This window comes from Pelobates fuscus, chromosome 6, assembly GCF_036172605.1.
Source record: "Pelobates fuscus isolate aPelFus1 chromosome 6, aPelFus1.pri, whole genome shotgun sequence".
NCBI classification, from domain to species: Eukaryota; Metazoa; Chordata; class Amphibia; order Anura; family Pelobatidae; genus Pelobates; species Pelobates fuscus.
In genome coordinates, this window is record NC_086322.1 from 292,980,546 (window position 1) to 292,995,107 (window position 14,562).

Genomic DNA, 14,562 nt, shown 5'->3' on the forward strand with positions numbered 1-14,562 from the left:
CGGATCTTTGCAACAAAATTAGTTAGAGGCACAAGAACAGGGGGTGTTGAGGGCCCTGCTTAAAGAGCTTACATTTTAGCGGGTGGGTAAAGTGGCACAAAGACATGAGGGGAGGATGTATAGTTTAATTAATATGCTTTCCTAAAGAAGTGAGTTTTCAGTGATTTTTTGAAGGTACAGAGACTGGTTGAGACTCTGAACATATACAGGGTGGCCTGTAAGTCCCTTCCCATCCATATATTTTATGTATCCAGTGCATCTGTGTGCTCAATGTGTAGGGACTTATGGGCCACCCTGTACTTCATTAGAAAATAAATATTGATTTCCTTTCAAATCTTGATGAAAGGATAATTATATAAAAAATAGTTTGTCGGTTAAGGTATACCATACAGGGCCAGAATGAGATTTTATACATGATAAGTCTGTAATGCTGCAGGTACATAGGGTCTTTATGGGATTTAGCAATGTATAGATTGTAATGGATTAGAGGTTATATACAGACAAGAGACGAAAAAGATTGATTGTGAAAATTACCCATTTATCCTGAGATCCATTGGGGATATTCTCCTGGAAATAACACTCCCCATATCATCTAGCCTCTCTCCAAGAACATTGATACTCTACATTCATAGCGTATAACAAGATGTATCGTACATTATAAAGCGGAAACAGCATATAAAAAAGCAATATTATATTAAAGGGACACTATAGTCACCAGAACAATGACCGCTTATTGAATTTGTTCTGGTGAGTAGAATCATTCCCTTCACGCTTTTTGCAGTAAACACTGTCTTTTCAGAGAAAATTCAGTGTTTTCATTACAGCCTTGGCATACCTCCACTGCCCAGTCATCAGATGGCTGCTAGAGGTTCTTCCTGGGGCAGTGCTGCACAGTGTGACTAACATTCAGTGTCTCCACCCTCTGCATGCAGATACTGAACTTTCCTCCTCTATAAGGAGATGCTGATTGGCCAGGGCTGTGTTTGGCTTGTGCTGGCTCTGCCCTGATCTGTCTACTTGACAGTATCAGCCAATCCAATGCTTTTTCATGGGAAAGCATTGTGATTAGCCAAGATCACCACTTCTGATGATGTCAGCCCAGGAGGCAGATCAGGTGCAAAACCAGCACCAGCAGACTGGAATATAGGTAAGATTTTACTATATTTAGGGGAGAAAGGGGGGGCCAGGAGGGCTAGATGGTGTTTTTAACACTATAGGGTCAGAAATACAATGTTTGTGTTCCTGACACTATAGTGTTCCTTTAACCCCTTAAGGACACATGACGTGTGTGACATGTCATGATTCCCTTTTATTCCAGAAGTTTGGTCCTTAAGGGGTTAAATAATATCATACAAGTAAATAATGGAAGCCCCAATAACCATCACAACTCTTGAAGACTTGGTGTGGGAATGAAGGTTTGGTGTTGCCCAAAGTATGTCCTCTGTGGATAAGGTGGTTGCATGTGTGTAATTTTGGCTATATAAATAGAAAATAATAATCTTTATTGAAAGATGAAAATGGGACCTGAATAGAATAGAAAACAAATGTACCTTGTAGTATAAGCAATATGAATATACACTGAAAATATACACTATACTATACACTGTCACACCAATATCAGCTTGGATATCCCATTCCAATTATCAATGACCAGGGAAGTAAGTTCATGGACACTTTTATATGAAGGACATTTGTGTTGGAAAGAGATGAGGATTGGCCGATATTCCCCTTTCCAGATGCACATGCAGCTACTGTAAGCACCAATCTCCGAACTGCAAATTACACGAATCCTGGAAACAGCTGAACAGGAAAAAACATTTGAAAGGTTTACACTCCTGGCAGTCAGCATACAATCCAATTCCCCAATAATGAGACGACACTTCGTTTTGAGGGTTAAGCAGAATCTGGCTGTACTGGCACATACAGTCTCTTTTATTCCCAATCCACAAACATAGTACAACCCACAGGGTTTTACAGAACAACCAATCAATCCGTACAATACACACAGACACTCCCACACAAAATCCTCCCCTCGGCCTTACATTTTCCGAATCAGCATACTCCAAATACAAACATCATCAAAATCATCCAAATTGGTCCATTGGTTCAAAAGATAGATCGAAGTCCTTTGTGACCAAATGAAGCATGGCTTTTCTGCCCAAAACCAGTTCCACGGAGTCTTCTACCCTGGAGATAATTGAGAAGTAATCCAATTATCTCCAAGGACAGAGGCAAAACTACATTAAGCACATGGCAGTAAAAAGACAGTAAAATACAATAAAATACACAAGGTTACATTTATCACATAAAATACAGACATTCTACCTATCCCCAGATAGCTTAGATCTGAACGCACATTATTACCAGATGGCGCTCAGATCACATACATACAGTTCAATCGCCATGGAGCCAAAGTCTTTCATACAGTCTTTCAGTATACGGCTGGGCTCCATGGCATAGCTATCTGGGGTAGCATGGCTTTAACAGTCTGCAGAAAGGCACAAACCAGCCTTTCTGCAGGAAAAAAAACAGGGGCCATAGTCTAAAGGCAACAGGCGGGCAAGCAGCCCCCTCCAAGGACACGTGGCGAGGTCGGTTTCACCACAATAGGGAAGTAAAAGTTGAAAAAAACGCAAGAAGGAAAGAAAAACTGTGAGGGAAGAGGCTAAAAAAAGCTATAGGATGAGGGGGGTCTGACTGCCAACCGAACAAGTCGCATAGTGGAGGAAATAAAGCCCAAATAGCAAGTGCACCCAACATTCCTCGCAACTATCTGACATCTCTTGTTCTGAACAACTCTGGCACTACTTGGGACTGACCTTACCTATTGGGATCAGGCGCTACCTGGGAAAGCCATGTCTGAGACCGGACTGTATGATATACGACAGACATAGACTGACTGTGTGATAAATGACAGACACACACTGTGTGATAAATAACAGGACACAGACTGTGATATACGACAGACACAGACTGTATGATATATGACAGACACAGACTGTGTGATATATGACAGACAGACTGATTGTGTGATATATGACAGGACACAGACTGTGTGAAATATGACAGACACAGACTGTGTGATATATGACAGACATAGACTGTGTGATATGACAGACACAGACTGACTGTGTGATATGACAGACACAGACTGTATGATATATGACAGGACACAGACTGTATGATATATGACAGACATAGACTTTGTGATATGACAGACACAGACTGACTGTGTGATATGACAGACACAGACTGTATGATATATGACAGGACACAGACTGTATGATTTATGACAGACACAGACTGTGTGATATATGACAGACACAGACTGTGTGATATATGACAGACAGACTGATTGTGTGATATATGACAGGACACAGACTGTGTGATATATGACAGACATAGACTGTGTGATATGACAGACACAGACTGACTGTGTGATATGACAGACACAGACTGTATGATATATGACAGGACACAGACTGTATGATATATGACAGGACAGGACACAGACTGTGTGATATATGACAGACACAGACTGTGTGATATATGACAGACATAGACTGTGTGATATGACAGACACATACTGACTGTGATATGACAGACACAGACTGTATGATATATGACAGGACACAGACTGTATGATATATGACAGACATAGACTGTGTGATATGACAGACACAGACTGACTGTGTGATATGACAGACATAGACTGTGTGATATATGACAGACACAGACTGTGTGATATATGACAGACATAGACTGTGTGATATGACAGACACAGACTGACTGTGTGATATGACAGACATAGACTGTATGATATATGACAGGACACAGACTGTATGATATATGACAGACATAGACTGTGTGATATGACAGACACAGACTGACTGTGTGATATGACAGACATAGACTGTGTGATATATGACAGGACACACACTGTGTTATGTATGACAGACCCAGACTGTGTGATATATGACAGACATAGACTGTGTGATATATGACAGGACACACACTCAGGGCCGGCCTTAGGGGTGTGCGAGCTGTGCGGCCGCACAGGGCGCCATGGTGCAGGGGGCGCCCTGCGGCCGCATAGCTCACACGGCATGTCTGTTAGCCGCAATGCTAACAAGACATTTGCCTTGGGCGGCATTTTCCAGGGGGCGGCAAAAAAAGCCGCCCCCAAATGCCCAAGGCAAATGTCTTGTTAGCCTTGCGGCTAACAGACATGCCTGGCTGCTGGGCGGTCGGGCGGCGCTGGCGGGCGGCTGGCGAGGGAGCACTTCCTCTGAGCTGTATGCTCAGCTCCCTCGCGCGCCGCAGAGTGAGGCTGGGAGCCGGAATATGACGTCATATTCCGGCTCCCAGTCTCACTCTGCAGCGCGCGAGGGAGCTGAGCATACAGCTCAGAGGAAGTGCTCCCTCGCCAGCCGCCGCCAACGCCGCCCGCCCAGCCCAGCAGCCACTGGACCACCAGGGAGGAAGAGACCCCCCCAGCATTCCCAAAGGTAAGGAGGCTGGGGGGGGTCTAAATAAATGTTAAAAAATGTGTTAATGTGGGTGAGTGTGTGTGTATGTTAGTGTGTGTGTGTGTGTGTATGTCAGTGTGTGTCTGTGTCTGTTAGTGTGTATGTTAGTGTGTGTCTGTTAGTGTGTGTGTGTATGTTAGTGTGTGTCTGTGTGTATGTTAGTGTGTGTCTGTTAGTGTGTGTCTGTTAGTGTGTGTGTGTATGTTAGTGTGTGTGTGTATGTTAGTGTGTGTCTGTCTGTTAGTGTGTGTGTATGTTAGTGTGTGTGTGTGTATGTTAGTGTGTGTCTGTGTCTGTTAGTGTGTGTCTGTGAGTGTGTTTGTCTGACTGTGTGTGTGTGTGTGTGAGACTGTCTGCGCGTGTGTGACTGTCTGCGTGTGTGACTGTCTGCGTGTGTGTGTGAGACAGGGTGTGTGGGAAGGGGTTAGGAGTGGGGGAGAGGGGGATGGGAAGGGGGGCGCTGTGAAGATTTTTTGCACAGGGCGCCCAAATGCCTAAGGCCGGCCCTGCACACACTGTGTTATGTATGACAGACCCAGACTGTATGATATATGACAGACATAGACTGTGTGATTGATATATGACAGACACAGACTGTGTGATATATGACAGACACAGACTGACTGTATGTCGGGCACGCGGACTGTATAAGGAGAGTTCTTATTTTGAGACCTTTGCGACTTTCATGGAATGGATTATTCGGGATGAATCAGGTCAGGAGCAAGTAATGCATTACCTGGATGATTTTTTATTTGTGGGCACTAAGGATAGTGACAACTGTAAGAACTTACTAGAAACATTCAGAAGGGTGGCTGGTCATTTGGGAATTCCATTAGCAGAGGATAAAACGGTTTTACCCACGTTTTGCTTGCAATTTCTGGGAATAATGATTGACTCAACAGAAATGGAATTTAGGCTGCCAGAGGATAAGATACTGAAAATGAAGACGCCGATCCAGCAGGTAATGGGCTGTGAGAAGGTGACATTAAAAGTTTTACAATCTCTGTTAGGTCTGTTAACATTTGCTTCACGGGTTATTCCAATGGGGAGAGCTTTCTCCTGGAAGTTGGGGATAGCAATGTCTAAGGTTAAGTCCCCATTTGCACACATTAGGGTAGATTCAAAAGAATTGAAGCAAGACCTAAAAGTATGGAATAATTTTCTAACAGATTTTAATGGAAGATCAATGTGGCAACAAGAGTTTATAGATTCGGATAGTCTTGAACTGTTTACAGATGCATCTGGTGCTATCGGTTTTGGCATATATTGGAATGGACAGTGGTGTGCACAAGAATGTCCGGTTCTTTGGGCACGGGAAGGTTTAACTAAAAACTTGACATTGTTGGAATTGTTTCCAATTGTAGCCGCAATATATCTATGGGGAGGAGCATGGAGAAATAGGCGGCTGATCGTTACTTGCGACAATCTAAGTGTAGTAATGGTAATTAATTCCTTACAGTCTAGGTGTTATAGAGTTATCAATTTACCTAGACACTTAGTGTTAAAGTGTTTTCAGCTGAACATATGGATGAAAGCTAGACATATTCCAGGCAAAATCAATAGGCTGGCTGATGCTCTTTCACGATTGCTTATTATTTATTTATGTTTCACTTCGATTGCAACATTCAAACCTCATGTAGGGCACGCGGACTGTATAAGGAGAAGCCCCATGAGGTTTGATGGAGCGAAGTGGGTGGTAAGTATAGTGCTCGCGCTAGGGGTTAAATGCAGGTTAGGGTTAATTGCAAGACAGCTCGTGCTGGCAGTAAGGGCGGCAAGCTTGCGACCAGGGCATGAGCCCTGATTGGTAGATAGCAGCGCGAGGACAATAGTGGAGGGAAAAATAGGGGTATAAATTAAAGGGCGCCAAAATTAATTGCCTCAGCTTGTGCCAGACAAATCCGAAGGTTGGCTATATATTAAAATATTTAAGCTGCTGTTCCCACCCACCCTCCTCCTTTTTATTTATTTTATGTCGTGACCTTATTATGGGATGTAAGTCGCCCTCCTGGTCATCACAGATGGGTGGATTTGGTGGATTTGGTTGAAGAGATATTTATGGCTCCTGGCTTTGGAGGGGGGCGGTAATAAAGGTCCACGGCCATTCTCCAAGGTGTATCACTAAAGTTATTAAATAAACATTTTGATTGAAAATTTGCTTGTGTTTATTTATTTATGTTTCACTTCGATTGCAACATTCAAACCTCATGATATATGACAGACATAGACTGTGTGATTGATATATGACAGACACAGACTGTGTGATATATGACAGACACAGACTGACTGTATGATATATGACAGACATAGACTGTGTGATATATGACAGACACAGACTGTGTGATATATGACAGACACAGACTGACTGTATGATATATGACAGACATAGACTGTGTGATATATGACAGACACAGACTGACTGTATGATATATGACAGACATAGACTGTGTGATATATGACAGACACAGACTGACTGTATGATATATGACAGACATAGACTGTGTGATATATGACAGACACAGACTGACTGTATGATATATGACAGACATAGACTGTGTGATATATGACAGACACAGACTGACTGTATGATATATGACAGACATAGACTGTGTGATTGATATATGACAGACACAGACTGTGTGATATATGACAGACACAAACTGACTGTGTGATATATGACAGGACACAGACTATATTATATGATATATCACGGACACGGACTATGTGAATGGTGTTTTATGAGATAATGTATTATATTATATATGTATTATTATTATTATAATACAGTATGAGGGGCTCCAGTCCCCCTCCCCCAGTGCTGCCCCCGGTTCCCCTCTCTCAGTACCGCAAGAGTTCGGGTTCCGGGGGCGGAGAGAAGTTCAGCGCATGACCGAGAGCAGCGGCCCGGCAGGTAAGGACCGGAGACTCCGGTACCGGGAGGTGGCAGCGGACTAATAGGACACGGACACCAACAGTAACGGCGGCCATACCGGACACCGACAGTAAAGGCGCCATTCATACCGGACACCGACAGTAATGGCGGCGGCCATACGGGGCACCGACAGTAACGGCAGCGGCCATCGACAGTAACTGCGGCAGCCATACCGAACACCGACAGTAACGGCGCCATTCATACCGGACACCGACAGTAACGGCGCCAATCATACCGGACACCAACAGTAACGGCGGCGGCCATACCGGGCACCGACAGTAACAGCGGCGGCCATACCGGACACCGACAGTAACTGCGGCAGCCATACCGGGCACCGACAGTAACGGCGGCCATACCGGACACGGACAGTAACGGCGGCGGCCATACCGGACACCGACAGTAACGGTGGCAGCCATACCGGGCACCGACACCGACAGTAACGGCGGCAGCCATACCAGGCACCGACACCGACAGTAACGGCGGCAGCCATACCGGGCACCGACACCGACAGTAACGGCGGCGGCCATACCGGGCACGGACACCGACATTAACGGCGGCATTCATACCGGGCACCGACAGTAACGGCGGCGGCCATACCGGACACCGACAGTAACGGCGGCATTCATACCGGACACCAACAGTAACGACTGCACCCGCTGATCTGACACCCCTAGCCCCGTACCTGCTGATCCAACACCTGCACCCCCTAAACTAATATAATTCTCAATTACTGCACCCCTTGATCTCATCTACCTTCACCCCCTGAGATGACACACCCAATTACTGCACCCTGACCTGATACACCGTTATCCCCCGAGTTGTCCCTCCTAATTACTGCAGCCCTTTAAATGTTACACCTTCACTCCAAACTCTGCACCCCCTAAGCGAACACCTTAATTGCTGATCACTGATAACACACTATGAGCTAACACCCAAAATTACTGCACCGGCATACCCTGAGCCAACAACCCTAATACATGCACCACCTGGCCTGATATACCTGTATAGCCATAACCTGAGCTAAAACCCCAAATACTGCACCCACTGATCTAATCCCCCCCTCTAACAGTGACCAAGCATGCCTGACAGAACCTGGCCCTCCTTATCTGATACAAATGCACCCACTGATCTAAACACACATACACACACACACACTTGTGAAACGATCAGACAAGACAACGTTCCTCGGGACCATATCCCTTCCAGTCAACAAGATAGGACAAGATACCTCTAGACATTTTGGAATCCATTATAGAACGAACTTCGCCAAAAGTTGCCTATCTCAATTTGTAACCTAACACCCTTACAGCTCTTTGATGTGATACACTAGCACCTATTCATGTCTCTTATCTAACACCCAATTACCTGATACCTGAACCCTAGCACCTTCCTCCCCCCCATTATTTGTTACCTGCTTCTCATGATTTAATACACAGCACTAGACACGTGTACAAATCCCTTTCATCTGTGTCAATATATGGACAGACAAACTGTTTCATTAGGTAAACACGAATAAATCGATGTGTTCGACGCAACTGAAAGGGAATTGTGCAGTAATCTACACAGTACCTGCCTCCCCAGCAAATGTTTCCCCTGCTCTGATACCCTAACAACTTCTCCTCCTTATTACTGACTCGTTACTGACTCCCGATCCTTCCTGATATGATACCCTGGAATCAGGTTTCCATTTGTTACCTGTCACCTGCTTCCATAATCTCAAACCCATCACCTGCTTCCATAATCTCAAACCCATCACCTGCTTCCATAATCTCAAACCCATCACCTGCTCCCCTGATCTCAATCACATCACCTGTTCCCCTGATCTCAATCACATCACCTGCTTCCTCCTCGTCTAAATCTCAGCACCTGCTATGCTACACCAGAATCCGTTTTTTAAATTTGTTACCAAGCACCTGCTGTCCCTGATCTGAAATTCCAACACCTATGTCCTTATTTCCATTGTGTCATGACTACTAGTGTGGTCCAGCACGCAGAAACTATGTGAACATATACATAGACAAGAAAAGGAAAATAAAAGGACAGAGCGTAAACCGGACCTTAGAATGGCCGGACTAATACGCTAGAGACAGAGAATGGTCAAAGGGAAAGCCGAGGTCAAGGAAGCCAGAAAATACACAATACCATTTACACAAGCCAAGTCAGGGAAACCAGAATTCAGAATAACCAGGGAAAAGCCAAGATCAGGATACCAGGTTCACAAATATAAAGCACTCTCAGGAAACCAGGAACAGGAAACCACGACAGGGCAAGGTACTGGAGTGAGCTAGGGATTTAAATATCCCTCTCAAAGGTCTGATTGGTCAGAGAGCGACCTCTGACCCCAGAACGTGCGTGCGCGTCGACGTCGTGACGTCACGCGCACGTCCGTATAAACTTCGGGGGCGGAGCTGAGTTTAGGCGCGACCACGCGGTCAGCGCCATTTTGGATCCGGTGTTCTGTCAGATTACTATACCTTGTCAGATTGGTATACCGGAAGTGACGCGGCCGCACCGGACATGACGTTTCGGAGCAGGAGGAGGAGCACAGCGCCGCGCACGCGCAGAAGAACAGGTAGGAGAAATTTTCTACCACGGTACAGAGAGGATGATGCCTAATGCGCATGCGCAAACACCACACTGCGCCTGCGCCTGGAGCCACAAGGGGGGGGGGGGAGGTAGGGGATCTAACGGGCCAGTGCGCACGCGTGCCTAAGTACTCCCGTCGGGCACAGACAGCGGGATCCAGCGCGCGTGCGCACCAGTGGGCAGGGAGATCGATTCAGCCGAACATTCATCCGATCTCCCTGCCCCACACTGCGCACGCGCTGACCCAGCCAGGACAGCCTCGGTCACGGACACCACGCATGCGCACTGAGGGGTATAGAAATCTGATGGCCATTTCTTCTTCTAAGAAATCTCCTACCCCTGAGTGCGCATGCACGGTGTCTGATCCACTGCATCCTGACATCTCTCAGGTAAGCCTCGCTCCAAACACTCTCAGCCATCAGGGGGGAGGGGGGACTGTGCTGTATTGGGGGGAACTTGCAGAATTGGGGGGGGACTGTACAGTATTGGGGGGTCTGGACGGTATGGGGGGCGGTCTGGACAGTATTGGGGGGGACTGGACAGTATTGGGGGGACTGGACAGTATTGGGGGGACTGGACAGTATTGGGGGGCTGTACAGTTTTGGGGGGGGCTGTACAGTATTGGGGGGACTGTACAGAATTCGGGGGGACTTGCAGTATTAGGGGGTCTGTACAGTATTGGGGGGACTGTACAGTATTGGGGGACTGTACAGTATTGGGGGGTTCTGGACAGTATTGGGGGGGGGTTGAACATTATTGGGGGGACTGTACAGTATTGGGGGGGTCTGGATAGTATTCGGGGGTCTGTACCATATTTGGGGGGTCTGTACAGTATTGGGGGGGACTGTGCAGTATTGGGGGGTTCTGGACAGTATTGGGGGGTCTGGACAGTATTGGGGGTCTGGACAGTATGGGGGGACTGTACAGTATTGGGGGTCTGTACAGTATTGGGGGGGACTGTGCAGAATTCGGGGGGACTTGCAGTATTGGGGGGTCTGTACAGTATTGGGGGGACGACTGTGCAGTATTGCGGGGTCTGTGCAGTATAAGGGGGTGGTTTGTGCCATATGGGGCGGTCTGTGCTGTGTATTAGGGGGCTGTGCGTTAGCTGTGGGAGGCAGTGTATTAGGGTGCTGTGCGTTAGATGTGGGGATGGGGGGGTGTGCGTTAGATGTGGGGGGGGCAGTGTACTAAATGGGGGGCTGTGCAGCATGTGGGGCCTGTGTGTTAGATGTGTACAGCCCTAGTTTGACTACAAAACATTTTGTTTCAGAGATCTCAGACGCCATGGCCTGCTTTTTGCTACGAAAGCCCAGCCATCTAGTCACTCACCAGGGGTGGATGAGAAACTTCACCCCAGCCAGAGGGACTGCCCCACATCTGCAACCAAATCCGTCTGTCACTGAATTCTGTAATCTCCGTGTCATAGTGCATTGTGTATGTATATTACTACCAATTCTTATATTTAATACGGTGTGTCTGTCCTATGGGGCACGGAGTACATAAAGAGGAATGAAGAAGTCCACGTTTGAGGCTCGCGTCCAGGGTGGATTATTGAAGTGCCATCTGACACGTGACAAGTTTCACCTGTTTGCACGGCGACTTCAACATTGTGTACTGTGATCAGAGGTAGGTAACCTTAGACAGTTCAGATGCTGTGAATTACATCTTTGCCAGCATTATGGGAGGTGTAGTCCAAAACAACTGGAATACCGAATGTGTATGAATGGTCAGTAACAAGGGTTGAAGCCTTGACGTGGCGTTACTGCTCACATGTGTATTCATGTGCCAATTCAACCAATGTGAGTCACTGTAATGCTTATAAGGTAACCAAAATTACTGTGATTGTGGAGAATGAAACGCCTGTATCACCTACACACTGCTTACACTGTGACCGTATCTCCTATACATTGCTTACACTGCGACCGTATCTCCAATACACTGCTTATACTGTGACCGTATCGCCTTTACACTGCTTATACTCTGACCGTATCTCCTAAACACTGCTTATACTCTGACCGTATCCCATAAACACTGCTTACACTGTGACCGTATCTCCTATACATTGCTTAAACTGCGACCGTATCTCCAATACACTGCTTATGCTGTGCCCGTATCTCCTAAACACTGCGACCATATCCCATAAATACTGCTTACATTGTGACCGTATCTCCAATACACTGCTTATACTCTGACCGTATCTCCTAAACACTGCTTACACTGACCGTATCCCATAAACACTGCTTACACTGTGACCGTATCTCCTATACATTGCTTAAACTGCGACCGTATCTCCAATACACTGCTTATGCTGTGCCCGTATCTCCTAAACACTGCGACCATATCCCATAAACACTGCTTACATTGTGACCGTATCTCCTATACACTGCTTATACTCTGACCGTATCGCCTATACACTGCTTATACTCTGACCGTATCTCCTAAACACTGCTTACACTGACCGTATCCCATAAACACTGCTTACACTGCGACCGTATCTCCTATACACTGCGACCGTATCTCCTATACACTGCTTACACTGCGACCGTATCTCCTATACACTGCTTACACTGCGACCGTATCTCCTATACACTGCTTACACTGCGACCGTATCTCCTATACACTGCGACCGTATCTCCTATACACTGCGACCGTATCTCCTATACACTGCGACCGTATCTCCTATACACTGCGACCGTATCTCCTATACACTGCGACCGTATCTCCTATACACTGCGACCGTATCTCCTATACACTGCGACCGTATCTCCTATACACTGCGACCGTATCTCCTATACACTGCTTACACTGTGACTGTATCTCCTATACACTGCTTACACTGTGACTGTATCTCCTATACACTGCTTACACTGTGACCGTATCGCCTAAACACTGCTTACACTGTGAATGTTATTTTTTCAAGTTTTAGGGTTTGCGGTTTCATTGATTTGTTAACCCCTTCAGGACGGAGTCAATAGTACACGTTCTGATCAAAACAAAACGTAAACAAAAACTGGAATTTGCGCTATATGTCTGTTCACCCGTAGTTCCCCTCTTTCATATTAAATGCACCCACACTTATTATATATCATTTTGTTCAGGAGAAACAGGGCTTTCATTTCATATAAAATATTTGTATATGAAACAATTTATTATGAATAAAATAAAAAAAAACTGAGAATTTTTTTTTTTTTTTTTTACATTTGTAGTTCCGCCTCACATTTTAGCTGTAAATGTCATAATACTGTTAGGTTTAACGGCAACAAAATGCACATATTTGTAATCAGCGATGTCTCACGAGTACAACAGTACCCCCCATTAACAGGTTTTATGGTGTTTTGGAAAGTTACAGGGTCAAATATAGAACGTTCCATTTTCAAATTGAAATTTGCCAGATTAGTAATGTTACCTTTGAGACAGTGTGGTAGCCCAGGAATGAGAATTACCCCCATAATGGCATACCATTTGAAAAAGTAGACAACCCAAGGTATTGAACGTGGGGTATGTTTAGTTTTTTTTAGTAGCCACTTAGTCACAAACACTGGCCAAAGTTAGCGTTCATATTTGTTTTTGTGTGAAAAAAGCAAAAAACTAATATTTGGCCAGTGTTTGTGACTAAGTGGCTACTAAAAATGACTGGACATACCCCATTTGCAATACCTTGGGTTGTCTACTTTTGCAAATGGTATGCCATCATGGGGGTAATTCTTATTCCTGGGCTACCATACGGTCTCAAAGGCAACATAACTAATCTGGCAAATTTCAATGTCAAAAAAATGAAATGCAAGCCTTATATGTGACTCTCTAACTTTCCAAAACACCATAAAACCTGTACATGGGGGGTACTGTTATTCTCGGGAGATTTCACTAAACACAAATATTAGTGTTTTAAAACAGTAAAACATATTACAACAATAATATAGTCCATAAAAGTGCCGTTTGTTTGTAAAAAATGCAAAAAACGTAACTTTTACTTAAAATATCATCGTTGTAATACAATTTACCAGTTTTAAACACTAATATTTGAGTTCAGCGAAGTCTCCCGAGTAAAACAGTACCCCCTATGTACAGGTTTTATGGTGTCTTGGAGAGTTACAGGGTCTAATATAGTGCTTGCGAATTAAATTCTCTGCACTTTCTCCCTGTGTTGTCAGGCATGTCAATCAAATTTTAATTAATCAAATGACATAATTATGTTAAAAAATTACTTAAATATACACGTAGAATTTTAATATATATGCATTTATAGGTATATAAATTCTACGTGTATACTAATGTAATCTTTTATGTAATTATATGTATTTATCTCTACATATATATTTGCGGTTATTTGTATTTTATATATAGATAGATATATATAGAATGTCATTCTAAGTGTATTCTGTTTCCAATATATATATATATTAATAACAAAATACAGTTAGAATGAAATTACATATGAATATATAATTTATTTTATATTTTGTTTCAATATTTTATTTATTTAATTATTGTATTTATTTATTATTGTAATTA

General features: G+C 44.6%; 1 protein-coding gene across 2 annotated transcripts in view; it reads left to right on the top strand.

Annotated features, from left to right (window-relative positions):
* The first annotated feature begins 7,385 nt into the window (after positions 1-7,385).
* The window catches only part of ZNF512B (zinc finger protein 512B), a 49,117-nt gene continuing 41,940 nt past the window's right edge, over positions 7,386-14,562 (top strand). The window contains exon 1 of one of the 2 annotated variants that reach the window (XM_063459475.1): positions 7,386-7,440. In XM_063459475.1, the coding sequence (XP_063315545.1) occupies positions 7,416-7,440 (25 nt within the window). In that variant the 5' untranslated portion in view covers positions 7,386-7,415. The remainder of the gene's footprint in view (positions 7,441-14,562) is intronic. The other variant, XM_063459476.1, reaches the window with a different exon arrangement.